At 45.4% G+C, this 17,947-nt stretch overlaps 1 protein-coding gene across 5 annotated transcripts in view; it reads left to right on the forward strand.

The window, feature by feature from the left end:
• Positions 1-16,846, forward strand: part of DNPEP (aspartyl aminopeptidase) — a 226,122-nt gene extending 209,276 nt beyond the window's left edge. For all 5 annotated transcript variants that reach the window (XM_069732781.1, XM_069732780.1, XM_069732779.1 and 2 more), the window contains exons 2-15: positions 1,487-1,577; positions 3,601-3,689; positions 3,769-3,882; positions 3,955-4,080; positions 4,859-4,983; positions 5,057-5,153; positions 5,352-5,459; positions 7,321-7,398; positions 9,049-9,132; positions 9,378-9,538; positions 9,981-10,020; positions 10,145-10,246; positions 10,326-10,493; positions 16,654-16,846. In XM_069732781.1, the coding sequence (XP_069588882.1) occupies positions 1,487-1,577; positions 3,601-3,689; positions 3,769-3,882; positions 3,955-4,080; positions 4,859-4,983; positions 5,057-5,153; positions 5,352-5,459; positions 7,321-7,398; positions 9,049-9,132; positions 9,378-9,538; positions 9,981-10,020; positions 10,145-10,246; positions 10,326-10,493; positions 16,654-16,704 (1,434 nt within the window). In that variant the 3' untranslated portion in view covers positions 16,705-16,846. The remainder of the gene's footprint in view (positions 1-1,486; positions 1,578-3,600; positions 3,690-3,768; positions 3,883-3,954; positions 4,081-4,858; positions 4,984-5,056; positions 5,154-5,351; positions 5,460-7,320; positions 7,399-9,048; positions 9,133-9,377; positions 9,539-9,980; positions 10,021-10,144; positions 10,247-10,325; positions 10,494-16,653) is intronic.
• Positions 16,847-17,947: the final 1,101 nt, after the last annotated feature.

A 17,947-nucleotide genomic window follows, 5' to 3' on the forward strand; every position in this document is an offset into this window, starting at 1 on the left:
CCCAGACACTAATATAATGGGAAATCCGCAAAAATAATGAACATGTTGCTTCTTTTTCCGGAATGCGTTTTTTTTTTGCGGGGAAAAAACGCAACATGTGCACAAAAATTGCGGAATGCATTCTAAATGATAGGATGCATATCCATGCGTTTTTTTAGGCATTTTTATAGCGGAAAAAACGCACGCGAAAAATCTGCATCATGTGCACATAGCCTGACGCTGCGTTGTCTTTATTATTATTTTTTAGCTATAACGCTTCTATCTAGAATTTTTTTTATCCTGCCTCCCCCTAATGGATTAAGAGTTACTTTTTGTAAAAAGTGACCGTTCTTCTATCTATATAAAAAGTCATGCCTGCTTTCCATCCGCTTCTATTAAAAATGCACAGATGGTGTAAAATAGCAAAAAGTCACAAATATCACTTGTGGCAATTTTTTTATAAAGTAAAAAAAAAAATTGTGATAAAGCCTTGATACATCGTCTACCAGCCTTTCCACAAGCCCATTGTTTGTTTTTATTATAAGAATTATTATTTGTATGCAATTTTTTTGTCATTACTATAGAAAATCATTTTGGGAAAACAAAAACACTAAAAACTGCACCAAAAATTCTGGAAAAAAAATAGCAAAAATTGCAGTGTGTGAGTTAGGCCGGGATCACACATGCGAGAAACACGTCCGTGTCTCGCATGTGAAATCCAAGCTCTGGCGCCGGCACTCCAGAGCGGAGCGTGCGGCCGCATAGCAACACATGGAGCCGCACGCTCCGCTCCCAAGTGCCGGCGCCAGAGCTTGGATTTCACATGCGAGACACGGACGTGTTTCTCGCATGTGTGATCCCGGCCTAAGGCACAATATTTTTATTTACTTTTAGAGCACTATTAATTCCGTGGGGATAATAAGAAAAAAACCCACAAATTTAAATTACAGTGAACAAGCTAACAATGACAGACTGGTACAGAAAAGAGCGAGCTCTGCCCTTCTGGGCTTACAGGATAATGGGGAAGGAGACAGTAGGTTGGGGGTACATACAAAATCTGAGCTACAGAAAGAGCGCCACTGTTCCCCAGAGGCCTTGGCTGGTATTGCAGCCCAGTCGTATTACACAAGGCACATTGTCGAGAGCGGAGCTGAATGCATCAGCCATGATTTCTAATCTCATAGACAGGGGTGTAGCGATAATAAGTACAAGGGCTGCAATCGCACCCGAGCCCTGAAGCCTAAGGGGCCCCAAAAAGGTCTCTTTGGCTCATATGAAAAGTCCATTAATATTAAAGACTTGCAGTAATTGTGGTCCTTTTGGAGCTTTTGCGTTGGGGCCCATAGACTTCAATGTATGGCTTTTATACACGTAGTATTGTGTATTTCTCCTGTCTACATATCTGCTGAGGGATCCTGGGTGCCCGGCAGCAGGCACATCCATCATGCCTGAGCGTTTTACTTGTGGTCTTGATCTCAAACATCAGTTATCTTAATATTCCTTTCAGGTTGCAGCCATGAAGGGAACACGGGAAGCTGCTCAGGCGGCAGCCAAGGAGTTGCTGAAGTTTCTGAATCGTGGAGTTTCTCCATATCATGGTAAGAGAATCTATGACATTGTGTTACATAGTAGCAATTTATGAGAAACACCAGTAGCTGAGGCAGAGCTCAGAGGAGGAGGTGCATGTACAGATATCGTAGGGAGAAACAGACTTTTTAAGATTTCTGCCAAATACTCTACTTCTTTATAAAAGGGAATATCCGCCCTATATCGTGATACAACGGCAACAACCTGAAAAATGCTAGAATTCTGGCTTCCTGAACCCACCACTAGGAGGAGCTCACTGAATTGTGTGTGCATTTGTGTCCAGAGAGCTCCCCCTAGTGGTAGCTGCTAGTAAAGTGTCATGGCACCAGCACCATAGCAGTCACGACTGATTACTGCTCTGTCTTCGGACCATTGCATATTGATTCTGGACAAAGTTTGCAAATGACATATGCAGATTGTTACCTTTCTGTGGATATCTGCCTGCATTGCTCACATTACTTATAAGCACTTGTTCTCTGTGTTCATACAGGCCCTTGTGAGTATACCGGGGGCACCATGTGTGGCACATCAATCATCATTAGCATAGTGTGTCAGCACTGAAGTCCAGACTCTGCTCCTTGGTGGCAGAGATCGTACAGAACGTCGTCTCCCGCACTTTGCACTGTGTCGCTTGTAGAAAGGAGCGATGATAAGAAAGTGTTGAGCCTCGGATTTTCTGTGCCCCTGAATTCCACCAGTGGGTGCAGATCCCGCCCGATAGAGGGGGCAATTGGGCACGTTAGTCTGTATGCCCTCACACATGGGGGGGATTTAGTAAGACCAGCGTTTCATATGTCAGTCTTAACTTAAAGTTAGCAAAGTAAGACGCCCCTAATTTTACTAATAGGCACAAGTTTCTTAAAGTAATTGCTGCATATTGGGCTGTTCTTGTTCCAAGAGGGAATTTATGGTGCAAATCATCAAAACTTTGCCAGCGGCAGTCGCCATCACCTCCCCCTGCACCTGGCTCACTGTTCAAAAAGTCAGTGAAAGTAGCAAAAAACAGGAAGAAGGTGCAAGAGAATGTACAGATACAGTGCGTGACGTAATTTGTGGGTTTAAGGTTTTTTTCTGGTGTTAAATGTTAAGGTCTATAAAGAAAGCCCACGAAAAAAACACCAGAAAATATTTTGAAACACCCCCCCCCCCAAAGCAATGGATTTAAAGGGATTTTCCAGGATTATGTACTGATGATCTTTTAGGATCGGTTATCAACATCGGATCAGTGGTGGTCCTACAAGATTACATAGATAGGGTTAAATAGATTAGCTGGACTACCTGGCACATGACACCTAGTCCTGCAGTGATAAGTTCCTGTTAATGAAACACTGGTTGTATTGAAACTGCAGCACACATTCTACTAAGTGACACATCCCTGGAATCAGTCTCTCTGCCCCTACATTATGCTACTCTCGGATTAAAGAGGAAAAACCTGCTGCCAGATTCCCTTTAATAGAAGCTGAGCTGCAGTACCGAGAACGGCCACTACATGATGTATGGCACTGTGCTGTTCCATCTCTGCTCATCTGACCACCCCCGGAGTCGGTGGGGTGCTGACACTGCTGAGTGTCAGATCCCCACTGACCTGAATATGGATGACCTGTGCTAAAATCTTCAGTATATAACTCTGGGACATTCCCTTTAAATCCCCTTTAAATGCTCTGTATGTAGTGCATTTAATGATGCACTTAAAACTTTTAAGAACCACAGAAAAGATGCTAATAGAAACACCGTTAAAACCCCCCCTTAAAACAGCCAGGGACGATAACACATATACCTGTTATTGGGCCCTCCGCTATTTAGGGGATTTTATGCTGGTGGCCCCCTATGTTACCAGTACATCCCATCATGCCCCATGGGTCTGCATTACAGGCCTGTAGGCGCTTTATATGAGCCACCATATGGTATGGAAGTGCAGCTCAACTAGAGGAGCCGAGCTGCAGTACCACAATCAGCCCACAGACAGGAGGGGCGCTGTTTTTGGAAGAAAGCAGCCATGTTGTACCACCAAAGTCTTCTTCTTACTGCCCCTAGTGGTGGAGGAGTGTAAGAGCCGCCTCTTACAAGCAGGATTCCAGGAGCTGAAGGAGGCCGATCACTGGGATATCAAACCCAACCACAAGGTAAGAAAACTCCGCCTGATCCTCCCCCCGTGCGGAGCAGCTGGGGGTCACTTACTTACCGATTTCTCTCTCTGTCTAGTACTTTGTGACTCGCAACTACTCGACCTTGGTGGCGTTTGCAGTGGGCGGCCATTACAAGCAAGGCAACGGATTTACAATCGTCGGCGCCCATACGGACAGCCCGTGCCTCAGGGTAAGGATGAATGATGGCAGAAGTAACACGTCCCCTTTAGTTTTCTCTGACTCGTGCGTCCTGTGTCCGCAGGTAAAGCGCCGGTCTTGCCGCGGTCAGGCCGGATACCTGCAGGTCGGGGTCGAGTGCTATGGTGGAGGCATCTGGAGCACTTGGTTCGACCGGGATCTGACTGTTGCCGGCCGAGTGATCATTAAGGTGATGAATCCTTTGATACATAACCGGTAATTAAGTCACAGTATAATCTGCCACATCTGACTTATTAAGGATTGATATTTTTCTTGGAAGACTAATTGATCATCATCTTATAACCTGAAGCTTCACCTTTTTTGACATCATAATATAAATTAATGTTTTTATTTTTTTGTTTGTTTTTACTTTGAAAAATAAAAATAAAAAATTCTACTGGAAACTGTCAGTAAGTTGGTGTTAATGGAGCCATTATTTCCTTGTGTCAGTAGTGTTCTGATTGTGTGTTTAAGGGCTTATTCTGACATCTGTAATGTGGCCGCATTCAAGAGCTCATATTATGTCCCCAATCCTCAGCCCAACCGGACGTTTTATTCTCTGATGGGTCATGAGATCCGTGGTCGAGCCGAGAATATGCCACCATACTCCTCTACTCCTCATGTATGAATTAGCCGCACTCCAAGCACTAAATCTATACACACAGGAACAATGGATCCAACAACAGCAGCTTGCTGACAGTTTCCGCAAAAACTAGAGCGCCAGATGAAGTCCCTAAAATTCCATCTTAGGGAGCCGTAGGCGCTCCGCGTACCCCCATGTACGATGCTTACATTCACCGACCTAATTACCAATAAAAATAAAACCAAATTAAGATCCATCAATAGGATCCTGACTGCTGACGGTTTCCATTTACCAATGGAACAAGATGTGGTGAATGTAACCTTCTAGATCTAATCATAGCACGGAATAGAACTGATTCTTCTCTTACCCCCCGCTCTGCCCTCAGGAGGGGCACCGCCTGCAGCACCGCCTGGTCTATGTGGAGCGCCCGATCCTCCGCATCCCGCACCTGGCCATCCACCTGCAGAGGAACATCAACGAGAGCTTCGGACCCAACACGGAGCAGCATCTGTGAGTTTGCGAGCGCCGTGCGGGCCGCCACCTGCCAGGTTCGTCCTTCTCACAGTCTCCCTTCTCGTGACAGCCTGCCCATTCTAGCTTCTTCTATACAAGAAGGTTTGGAGAAGGAGCCCATGGATTCGGGATCTTCCTGTCATTCCTCTGCTGGAGGCAAAAACCAGGTGAGGTCTAAGTCCGTCCATAGAGGAGTGTTTGGCCATTGTGGTCACCAACCTGCCTGGGTGCTCGTATCACCCACGTGTGATGATCGGAGTGACTGGCTGCAGCGGTAACGTCTCCGGAGGTCGGGTAATAACGGTCCAGTGATGGCGCCGTAGACTTTAGGGTCTGATCTGATGTCCACCTTTCTTTTTTCTCAGACCGAGAGGCATCACCCTCTTCTGCTCAGCCTGCTCTGCGACCGGCTGGGGGTGAAACCGGAGCAGATTCTAGAACTGGAGCTTTGCCTGACTGACACACAACCGGCGGTAGGTCCTGCCCTGACGCACCATTGTCCTCGCAGTTCAGGCAGATGGTTCACTTCCAGGAAGTGTAAAGGAGGGTGGACAGTCTACTCTAGGCCATTTGACATGGGAAGTCATAGCTTGGCCAAAATTGACTAAAAGTGAGGGGTCTAAATTAGGAAACCCATTTTCATACACCCATAGGGAATTCTGAGTTATTTCCGGGGGTCCTCATCGCTTGACCAAAGAATAGACCAGTTACAAAGAGCGTCTCTCGCTTTGGACGACCTGCCCTGTCCTGCATTACACACACTCCATTAGTATGAATAGGCACTATGTAATACTCCATTCAGCCTGTGGTGGCGCTACAGAACAATGTGTGGTCCTATGGCGAGGGCTCAGGAATAAGAAAAGATCCCGGGGTGCCGATGGGCTACCATGACTGTTCTGGGTCCTAGGAAAGTCTCTCGTTGCTGTCGGCTTTGCATTTCGATGAATCCCAGGTATTTGCCCGGCTGCATAGTAGATCGACAATTCTGCTCTACAAAACTGAAGTATTGTAGTATCTAGTGATCAAATGATCGCAGGTTCAGGGCCCTTAGGAGAAAAGCTATAAAAGAACAAAATTCCATTTATAGCAAAAGTAAGTATATGACACCTACAAATACCAAAATATATATACCAGCACCCACCCCCCCAAAAAAAAGTATTAAAAAAAAAATCAATATGCAAATAATTAGTTTTATTAGTAATTATAGAAGGACAGAAAGATTAGAACAACAGACATGATTAAAAAAAAATATAGAGACAGGAGAGGAGAAAGGGACGTGTCCTACCTAAATCAGGTAAAGGGATTGCATGAGACGTTTAAAAAAAAAAAAAAAAAAAAAAAGTGTATGTAAGTACGTATGTTTGTGTGTATATATATATATATATATATATATATATATATTTATTTATATAATCATGTACTTAATGAGAAAATACCATAATGGAAAAATGTATACCGTATATAATGGATAAATAGTAAAGAAACAAATGTCACAGCAAGAGTACATACACAAATAAATATATTAAATATTAGGAGGACTAAAAAAAGGAACTAAAAATAAAAGTAAACAACAAAGTGAAGAAAAAAAATTGGAAAAAATTAAGTGACCACATGACAGTTTGAATCCGCCCCATTTCCCAATGTTAAAATATATTTTTTTATAAATACTTTGTGTATTGTTAATCCGATCCATGAAAATCTACAACTAATAAACTTTTATGGTAAGTGATGAAAAGCATAAAAAAATACTAATGAGTGTTTTTTTTTAATCATGTCACATTTCATCCTAAAAATAAAAACAATCTGTGTACCCCAAAATGGCAATAATAAAAACTACAGCTTGCTACATTAAAAAAAATATACAGCTCCATCAATGGGGGAAAAAAAGTTACAGGTCTCAGAAAATGACGACGGAACCAAGTTTTTTTATTTTTTTTTTAATTTTAACTACTAAAAAAAAATATACAATGACAGAATTAAATTTTTTAATATAATCAGAATATGGTAAAATGTATGCTGCCATTTAAAACTACAATTCGTACCCCAAAATAAGACTTTTTTTACACCTGTCAATGGAATAAGAAGTTCTGGCTCTTCAAAGGAGAGGAATAAAACATATGTGTAAAAACAAAGAATGTTCTGGTTGGGAAGGGGTTAACATAGGGCGCTCAGTTGGTGACGTTTTGGCTTGTAGACGTATAAACAGATTTTCAGAAGATTTTGAGTTTTTTTTACACAATGGGAATTCCGTGCAGAAGAGAGAGACTTTGTTACGTTGTATCACGCAGGATCGTGTGTGTCGGCCACTTGTACTCATTGCTGCTTCTCTTTCAGACTCTAGGGGGCGCCCATGAGGAGTTCATCTTTGGCCCCCGCCTGGATAATCTGCACAGCTGCTATTGTGCCCTTCAGGTGGGTGAAAGGTGATCCTGGGAATCGGTGGGATTTTTAATTCTGTCCTTTACATGAATCCGTAGGTTATTGCAGGAGATCCTTGTAAATTGCCGGTTTGGTTTGACATGCTTGCTGACGGTTTCCTTCAGTGACATTGATAGGAAGCTAATAATAATCTCCCAGTGCTCTCAGCATTGCATTTATGTCTGACACACACAAATTTAGTACTAGGAGGGAGTGACGGTCGGGGCGCCTGCAGACAGAGGTGAGCGGTGTCCGTGACGAATACTGCTCCCCTGTGTGTCCTCAATCCGGCTATCACTGTGCTGAATGCCTGCGGCCGGAGGAAGGTGCCATGTGGCTGCAGGCAGTCAGCAGTGTTATTTTTTTTTTTCCCCAAAAAATGTGCCCCACTCAAGGGGAGGCAGGAGGTAGCGCCCTAGGCGGATGCCTACTACCTGCCCCCGGTGATGGTGGACTGGCTGCTGACAGCAGGTGTATGAGGCCAGAGAGGAGATGGAGCCGACATTTGTATCATCCGTCTCTGCCGCCTTCATCAATATCTCCGAGCGATGAAGTAAAGTTCAGCTCCGACCACATATCCAGTACGTGACGATCGCGGCCGCTTCCTTCTAAGAATAGCGCTGTCCGCTCCGCGGCTTAATGAAGATTGATGGGATTCTTGTGACTCATAAACTCAATGGCATCAAATCTAAATTAAAGGAACATTGAAGCTAATATTCATCTTCACCAGTGAGCTGTTGTTCGCTGTTATCAGCCACTTTAGGCTGGTGGTGCTTGTCAGTGGGGTGGTCACTGCTGTATCTCCCGCGCTGAAGCCTTTACATCTGTTGGTGTGGAGGGCTCCAACTTTCGGCTTGCTGTCCCTTTAAATATTCTTCATTTCTGCCTCTTTATCTCTTTTCATCGTAGCAAGCTGGCTCAGTAGTTAAGACTTCCAATTCCTGCAGGACTGTGGGCTCTGGAATTTCTTTTGCTTTGTGCAGACGTCATGGCCTTTTGGTCTTAAAGGGGAAGTCTGCTTTTCACAGTCCCCTTTTTTGTTGGAAGGATTTTCCAAGTTCATTACAGGATGTCCTCCTGCTTCTGGGATCCCCGGGAATCAGCTGGAATCCGCAGAAGAACCTGTCGGCGAGTGATCAGTTCAGCTGCAGCGCCCCCACTGGACATAGGAAGCATTGCACCGTTATAGTGATATCAATGGCTTCTGTCCTGGCCGGGTCCTCCGGAGGAAAGGACGCTCTTTGCTGCCAATCTCTCAGCGGTCGGTTCTGAAAAAGACGATGTCTGCGTCTGCATCGGGCACATTGTTTGTGTTTTCCAAAAATTGTGGCAAAATATTTTTGGGAAAATCGTATATTTTATCCTTTTTTAAATCTTCCTAGTTGGTGAAATTGTAAAATATTATTACTTTTTTTTTTTCCATATTAATTACTGGAATAGCTTAATGATAACCAATCAGGCCTCCATTACTGCGCCACCCAGCTTTCCGACACTCCTGAATGGCAAATCTGTCTGGTTACCTGGTGATGTGGGGGATCCTCAGTCTGATTTGCAGTGCCCTTGAAAATGGAAATAACGGCCATATTGGTTGTCACCCTACTTTCCCAGGATCGGATATACTGATTGTTTTCTCTTTCCCCGCAGGCTCTTCTTGGCTCCTGTGAGTCTCCAAGCTCTCTCGCCAACGAGTCCAACGTCAGGATGATCACCCTGTATGACAATGAGGAGGTGAGACGTTGTGGGAGCGAGGCCGGTATCTGCCCGGGGTGGGGTGACTCGGCCACCAGAAGCTCGGATATGCTGCGCTGGGTGTAGTCGTGCAGTAAAAGGGAAAGCTGGGTGACGACCAAGATGGCTGAGTTACCGTTCTCTCTGGGGTTGAGAAAACCTTATCGGGGAGATGTCTGAGACCGGAAAAGCTGGATGAGCGCTTAGCCAGACCCCCGAGACCGTATCCATCTCTTGTCTTCCAGGTGGGGTCGGAGAGCGCCCATGGTGCTGAGTCGCTTCTGACGGAGCTGATCCTGCGCAGAATCTCCTGCACTCCGCAGAATCTCACCGCCTTTGAGGAGTCTGTGCCCAAATCGTTCATGATCAGCGCCGACATGGCCCACGCCGTGCACCCCAACTACATGTAAGAGCGACGCCCTGTGGATCCCTGCTCTCTCCATCACCTACAAAGCATGCTTGTTCTTGTAGTCCACCACCAAAATATGATGCTACATGACCAATCCCCTGGAGAGAAAGGGGGCCCATTCTGGGTTGGTATAGACCCCCACTGGGGAGAACCTGCAACCTTTGTGATCGAATTCTTCACCATTTCCAGGATTTATGCTTGCTGCCTCCATCCAGAGGGTCTTCCTCACACAAGGGGGGCGGCTTGTTACAAAAGAGACCGGAAACCTTGCGTCCAACTGGAACGTGAACAGTTTGTGCCTGGATGTTGCTATTCACTGACAGCAAGCAGAGATCCTGAAAATAATGAGGAATTAATGCAAAAATTACATTAGAAAGTTAGTATCAAAGGTGGGATGTATGAGACCCCCCGATCACTCCTGATTCTGTGTCTTCCACAGGGACAAACATGAAGAGAATCACAGGCCCCTCTTCCACAAGGTCAGTCCCTACTGTCCCCTATATTACATCCTGCCCCCTCTTAGTCGTGTCTTCACCAGTTTTTGGTATGGCACACACCGGCATCACATGTAAAACTTCCCATATATTGGTCATTTTTAATCAGGGGCCGGTTATCAAAGTGAACAGCAACCAGCGCTACGCCTCCACGGCTGTGACCGAGGCCGTCCTGCGGGAGATTGCAGGGCGTGTGGGTGTCCCGCTGCAGGTGAGCACCTCCATAAAACCTCCTCCTCCTACCATTCTCATCCCTTGTGTGTTCTGATAACTGGGATTTATATCTGTAGGAATTCATGGTGCGGAATGACGTGCCATGTGGCACCACTATTGGCCCCATCCTGGCTAGTAAGTTGGGTCTGAAAGTTCTGGATTTAGGATCCCCGCAGCTGGCGATGCACTCGGTGAGGGAGATGTGCTGCACGTCCGGGGTCCTGCAGACCTGCACTCTCTTCCAGGTAATTATTGTGTGTGATGTCTATGAGTGGCCACCAGAGGGCGCACAAGGCAGCGCTAATAAGCAGCGGATGATGTGTAATAGCGAGAAGGTAATACAGTTATTATGGGACAGCGGGGAAATGAAGAATAAATGTGAGCGCAGCAGAAAGTATATAGCCAAACTGTATAGAATAAAGATGGAGATGTAGCAGAACTGAATTTACACCGACACAGCCAAAAAGAAGTGAAATTGAGCCTAATCGTTATATGATAATGAAAGTTTCCTATACACATTGTCTCCATTTCTCACCATTTTCTAAACCTCTGCTTGTTGTCAGTAATTTGGAACATTCCTGTGTACATCCAGAGCTGAGGCTTTGCTACAGTTGTATCCAGCGGAGCTGAGACCATTCTCTGTGGACAGAACTGCGCTCTCCAGGCTGATACATTGTAACAAGCAGGAGCCAGAACTGTGCTCTCCAGGCTGATACATTGTAACAAGCAGGAGCCAGAACTGTGGAGCTGGTGTATCCCACACAGGAGTGTGCAGACTGGATGCAACTGTAGCAAACCCTCTTCTGTGAGAAGTTTTAGCCTCTGGATGGAAAGAAGAATATTCACATTCACTGACAGCAAACGGGGATCTTGAAAGTGGTGTGAAAATGAGTATAATGGTCACGTATGCTGGGGGTTGTAGTGCTCTATATATGAGTAATGGTCTGGTATGTTGGGGGTTGTAGTGCTCTATATATGAGTAATGGTCAGGTATTTTGGGGATTGTAGTGCTCTACATAGGAGTGTCATGGTCAGGTATGTTGGGGGTTGTAGTGCTCTATATATGAGTAATGGTCGGGTATGTTGGGGGTTGTAGTGCTCTATATATGAGCAATGGTCGGGTATGTTGGGGTTTGTAGTGCTCTATATATGAGTAATGGTCGGGTATGTTGGGGTTTGTAGTGCTCTATATATGAGTAATGGTCAGGTATGTTGGGGGTTGTAGTGCTCTATATATGAGTAATGGTCAGGTATGTTGGGGGTTGTAGTGCTCTATATATGAGTAATGGTCGGGTATGTTGGGGGTTGTAGTGCTCTATATATGAGCAATGGTCGGGTATGTTGGGGTTTGTAGTGCTCTATATATGAGTAATGGTCGGGTATGTTGGGGTTTGTAGTGCTCTATATATGAGTAATGGTCGGGGATGTTGGGGTTTGTAGTGCTCTATATAGGAGTGTAATGGTCGTGTATGTTGGGGGTTGTAGTGCTCTATATATGAGTAATGGTCGGGTATGTTGGGGTTTGTAGTGCTCTATATATGAGTAATGGTCGGGTATGTTGGGGGTTGTAGTGCTCTATATAGGAGTGTAGTGGTCGTGTATGTTGGGGGTTGTAGTGCTCTACACTGTGTGCAGAATTATTAGGCAAGTTGTATTTTAGAGGATTATTTTTATTATTGACAACAACTATGTTCTCAATCAACCCCAAAAGACTCATAAATATCAAAGCTTAATATTTTTGGAAGTTGGAGTGGGGTTTTTTAGATTTGGCTCTTAGGAGGATATCTGTTTGTGCAGCTAACTATTACTGTGCAGAATTATTAGGCAACTTAATAAAAACCAAATATATTCCCATCTCACGTGTTTATTTTCACCAGGTAAACCAATATAACTGCACAAAATTTAGAAATAAACATTTCTGACATGCAAAAACAAAACCCCCAAAAATTAGTGCCCTATATAGCCCCCTTTCTTTATGATGACGCTCAGCAGTCTCCATCCATAGATTCTGTCAGTTGCTTGATCTGTTTACGACCAACATTGGTGCAGCGGCCACCACAGCCTCCAGACACTGCCCCGAGAGGTGGACTGTGCTCCCTCCCTGTAGATCTCACATTTTATGAGGGACCACAGGTTCTCTATGGGGCTCAGATCAGGGGAACAAGGGGCCATGTCATTATTTTTTCTTCTGTGAGACCTTTACTGGCCGGCCACGCTGTGGAGTAGTTGGAGGCATCTGATGGAGCATTGTCCTGCAGGAAAATCATGTTTTTCTTGAACGATACCGACTTCTTCCTGTACCACTGCTTGAAGAAGTCTTCCAGAAACTGGCAGTAGGTCTGGGGGTTGAGCTTCACTCCATCCTCAACCCGAGAAGGTCCCACAAGTTCATCTTTGATGATCCCAGCCCATACCAGTCCCCACCTCCACCTTGCTGGCGTCTGAGTCGGAGTGGCGCTCTCTGCCCTTTACTGATCCGGCCTCCGGCCCATCCATCCGGCCCATCAAGAGTCACTCTCATTTCATCAGTCCATAAAACCTTTGAGAAGTCAGTCTTCAGATATTTCTTGGCCCAGTCTTGACGTTTTATCTTATGTTTCTTGTTCAGAGGTGGTCGTTTTTCAGCCTTCCTTACCTTGGCCATGTCCCTGAGTATCGCACACCTTGTGCTTTTTGTTACTCCAGTAACGTTGCAGCTCTGAAATACGGCAAAACTGGTGGCAAATGGCATCTTGGCAGCTTCACGCTTGATTTTCCTCAATTCATGGGCAGTTATTTTGTGCCTTTTTTTGCCCAACACGCTTCTTGCGGCCCTGTTGGCTATTTGCCATGAAACGCTTGATTGTTCAGTGATCACGCTTCAAAAGTTTGGCAATTTCAAGACTGCTGCATCCCTCTGCAAGACATCTCACAATTGTGGACTTTTCAGAGCCGTCACATCTCTCTTCTGACCCATTTTGCCAAAGGAAAGGAAGTTGCCTAATAATTAAGCACAACTTATATAGGGTTCTGATGTCATTAGACAACACCGCTCCTCATTACAGAGATGCACATCACCTGATTTACTGTATTGGTAGTTGGCTCTCAAGCCTGAACAGCTTGGAGTAGGACAACAAGTATAAAAAGTATCATGGGATCAAAATACAACTTGCCTAATAATTAAGCACACCTTATATAGGGTTCTGATGTCATTGGACAACACCCCTCCTCATTACATCACCTGATTTACTTAAAGGGAACCTGTCACCCCCCCCCTGGTGTTTGAAACTAAAAGAGCCACATTGTGCAGCACTAATGCTGCATTCTGACAAGGTGGCTCTTTTAGAGGTGGCTCTTTTTGTTATGCCCAAGGGATAACATAACAGCGCAGGCGTCAGGACAGTTCAAAACAAGGCTGAGGAGGTAGTGCCCGGCACCAAGAGGGCATGAGTGACGGCTGTGCTGCGTCTGCATTAGGGGGGGAAAGGCCTGCCCCCAGGACTGTTTCAAGGTATTTTGGACAAAATGCAAAATCGATTATTTCTGCAGTTACAGCACCAAGAACTAAAAGAGCCGCCTTGTCAGAATCCAGCATTAGCGCTACACAAGGTGGCCCTTTTAGTTACAAACGACAGGGGGGGGGACAGGTTCCCTTTAATTGGTAGTTGGCTCTCGGGCCTGAACAGCTTGGAGTAGGACAGCATGTATAAAAAGTATCATGTGATCAAAATACAACTTGCCGAATAATTCTGCACACAGTGTATATAGGAGTGTAATGGTCGGGTATATTGGGGGTTGTAGTTCTCTATATAGGAGTGTAATGGTCGGGTATATTGGGGGTTGTAGTGCTCTATATAGGAGTGTAATGGTCGGGAATATTGGGGGTTGTAGTTCTCTATATAGGAGTGTAATGGTCGGGTATATTGGGGGTTGTAGTTCTCTATACAGGAGTGTAATGGTCGGGTATATTGGGGGTTGTAGTGCTCTATATAGGAGTGTAATGGTCGGGAATATTGGGGGTTGTAGTTCTCTATATAGGAGTGTAATGGTCGGGAATATTGGGGGTTGTAGTTCTCTATATAGGAGTGTAATGGTCGGGTATATTGGGGGTTGTAGTTCTCTATATAGGAGTGTAATGGTCGGGTATATTGGGGGTTGTAGTTCTCTATACAGGAGTGTAATGGTCGGGTATATTGGGGGTTGTAGTGCTCTATATAGGAGTGTAATGGTCGGGAATATTGGGGTTGTAGTTCTCTATATAGGAGTGTAATGGTCGGGAATATTGGGGGTTGTAGTTCTCTATATAGGAGTGTAATGGTCGGGAATATTGGGGGTTGTAGTTCTCTATATAGGAGTGTAATGGTCGGGGATATTGGGGGTTGTAGTTCTCTATATAGGAGTGTAATGGTCGGGTATATTGGGGGTTGTAGTTCTCTATATAGGAGTGTAATGGTCGGGTATATTGGGGGTTGTAGTTCTCTATATAGGAGTGTAATGGTCGGGTATATTCGGGGTTGTAGTTCTCTATACAGGAGTGTAATGGTCGGGAATATTGGGGTTGTAGTTCTCTATATAGGAGTGTAATGGTCGGGTATATTGGGGGTTGTAGTTCTCTATATAGGAGTGTAATGGTCGGGTATATTCGGGGTTGTAGTGCTCTATATAGGAGTGTAATGGTCGGGAATATTGGGGTTGTAGTTCTCTATATAGGAGTGTAATGGTCGGGAATATTGGGGGTTGTAGTGCTCTATATAGGAGTGTAATGGTCGGGAATATTGGGGTTGTAGTTCTCTATATAGGAGTGTAATGGTCGGGAATATTGGGGGTTGTAGTTCTCTATATAGGAGTGTAATGGTCGGGTATATTGGGGGTTGTAGTTCTCTATATAGGAGTGTAATGGTCGGGTATATTGGGGGTTGTAGTTCTCTATATAGGAGTGTAATGGTCGGGTATATTCGGGGTTGTAGTTCTCTAGGAGTGTAATGGTCAGGTATATTGGGGGTTGTAGTGCTCTATATAGGAGTGTAATGGTCGGGTATATTGGGGGTTGTAGTGCTCTATATTGGAGTGTAATGGTTAGGTATGTTGGGGGTTGTAGTTCTCTATATAGGAGTGTAATGGTCGGGTATATTGGGGGTTGTAGTGCTCTATATAGGAGTGTAATGGTCGGGAATATTGGGGGTTGTAGTTCTCTATATAGGAGTGTAATGGTCAGGTGTTGTACTGCTGTTTATGTGAGTATGTTGGGGGTGGTAGTGTATGATAGGGTTGTGCTATAGTCGCCCTTTCTGATGTTTTGTGGCAGTCCTGTGTATTTTTTGGGTGTGTGCACACGTTGCGGATTTTGCTGCGGATCAGCAGCAGTTTTCTATGCATTGTACAGTACCAGGTAAACCTATGGAAAACAAAATCCACAGTGCACACGCTACGCAAAAAAAACGTGCGGAAACGCTGCGTTGTTTATTCCGCAGCATGTCACTTCTTTGTGCGGATTCCGCAGCGGTTTACACCTGCTCCATAATAGGAATCCGCACAAAAAACGGGAAAAAAATGCGGTAATTCCGCAGTAAATCCGCACACCTTTCCGCAGCGTGTGCACATACCCTTTGTGTTTTCTGGCTGCGGATGTAGCAGAGCTGGGTTGTGGCTGCAGTGGGTGTCCCTGCAGTCCTATGTAAGGCCCTGGATACAGATGCTCGCACTGTGTTGCACACTGGGTATAATAGTGATGTCCTCCTGGTGCGGCGTGCCAGACTCCCTCCCACAGCCCCTGATACGGATTCTCTCTGCCGCTGTGTCCTGGCGGCGGGCGCGGTGACACTTCGTTTCGGAGACGTCAGCGTGTTTGTGTACATTCGCGTCTCCGCGTTTCCCAGCAAATTGTAATTCTAATTGTGTGTGCGCTCCTCTCCCATTGGCTGCTGCCGTGGCAACCTACACTGGCCTTGAAGTCAATGGCCGGTTGCCGTAGCAACTGCCGACATCAGTGGGTTAGTCAAGTGGTTGCTACGGCAACACCAGGACATCGCTAATGAGCAATAGCATGTATTAGCCTATGACATGATATAATGGAAACCATGGCAACCGGAGCCCACCCAGCTCCGTCTCGTGGGCATTCGCTTCTCTGGTCCTCGCCCCGAGCTCTGTCTCCTTAATAAGTGGCGACGGCGGCTTCTAATTTTACTGATCTGACTGTGGCCTGTTCTAGATCCTAACGGATCCCCCTGACTACCCTGCGCCATTTATTATACCTGGGGCCGGCGCCACCTGCTGGCGAGTCTGAGCAAGTGCCACCGTCCACTCTGCCACCCGCCGGAAAAAAAAAGTCTCAAAATGCAAAAAATCAAGCCGAGATATAACTCTATTGCCCCGTTATGGGTCCTGTGCCGCCTTGTGTGACATGCCCGTCCTCCGCTCTCTTCTCAGGGCTTCTTCGAGCAGTATCCAACTGTGAACAACAGTCTTCTGGTGGATTGAAGAGTCTTTCCTCCTGCGGACAGAGCACGTGTTCCCTACCTGCCCGGACCCCCGTATCACAAGTGATGGATGTGGTGTTTGTGGAAGAATAATCAAGAACTGCCCCGTATTTGTGGAAATAAACACATTTTCTGTACATTCAGGCAGCGTGTGGATACTTTGTGCACTCAGATCCCTGTTACGATATGAAATAAATTCTATTCTTCCTCCAAATGTCACTTGGGGCCCCGCGAGCGTCCACAATCCCCAGATTTACCAACATTCTAATAAGTAAAATTGTTACATTTAAGCCCCGCCCCCGGAATGCAGGATTCCGTCTCCCAAGTAACCAGGAACACCCAGTTTGGGGCGGGGCCTTACTAAATCCCACCTCCTTTGCGTTCCTGTCTAAACAGGACGTCCAGGACTCCTTATCTGTAGATCTCTAGTTTTAGTTATATCTGATTGTGGGAAAGCTGAGTGATACAATATGGAGGCCACATGATTGACTGATTTTTTCCCATAGTTACGAGATTGGTAGAGATTTGCATATTTCACTTCTTAATTTAGCAGATTTCTCACCTGACACACTGCTCCAAATCCTCTACATGAGCATAAATGGTCGCTGTACTTTCAATAAACTTTACATAAATCAATAGTAAAAGAGAATATAAAAACTTAGAAGCAGATTTCTCCAGTAAGATATATTTCAATCTCCACTTATGAGCCTTCTCTTCTCCCCCCCCCCCCCCCCCCTCACTTCCCGAACTCCTCATTCATTCCGGAAAAAAAACAAAAAAAAAACAGTTCAAATCCAGACGAGAAGGATTTCCAGTACATTGAGAGATCAGATTACAGCTGCCTATTGAGGTCTATGGAGAACAGAGGAGCATAGCGAGATAGGGGCAGAGAAATGGGGCTGCTGCTTTCTAGTAAACGCTTCTCACCCCCCAGGGCTGGATTATCAGCTACACCCCTCCGTACTGTTGTACAATATCCTTCATGCTGCTTCTTTCTAGTAAGTGTTTATCTCACCCCCCAGAGCTGGATTATCAGATACACATTTCAGTACTGTTGTATCATGTACTCCATGCTGCTGCTGCTTTCTAGTAAGTGTTTATCTCATCCCCCAGAGTTGGAGTCACCGCTACACAGCTCAGTACTGTTGAATCATGTACTCCATGCTGCTGCTGCTTTCTAGTAAGTGTTTATCTCATCCCCCAGAGTTGGAGTCACAGCTACACAGCTCAGTACTGTTGTATCA

The sequence above is a fragment of the Ranitomeya imitator genome, chromosome 7 (assembly GCF_032444005.1).
Source record: "Ranitomeya imitator isolate aRanImi1 chromosome 7, aRanImi1.pri, whole genome shotgun sequence".
NCBI lineage: Eukaryota > Metazoa > Chordata > Amphibia > Anura > Dendrobatidae > Ranitomeya > Ranitomeya imitator.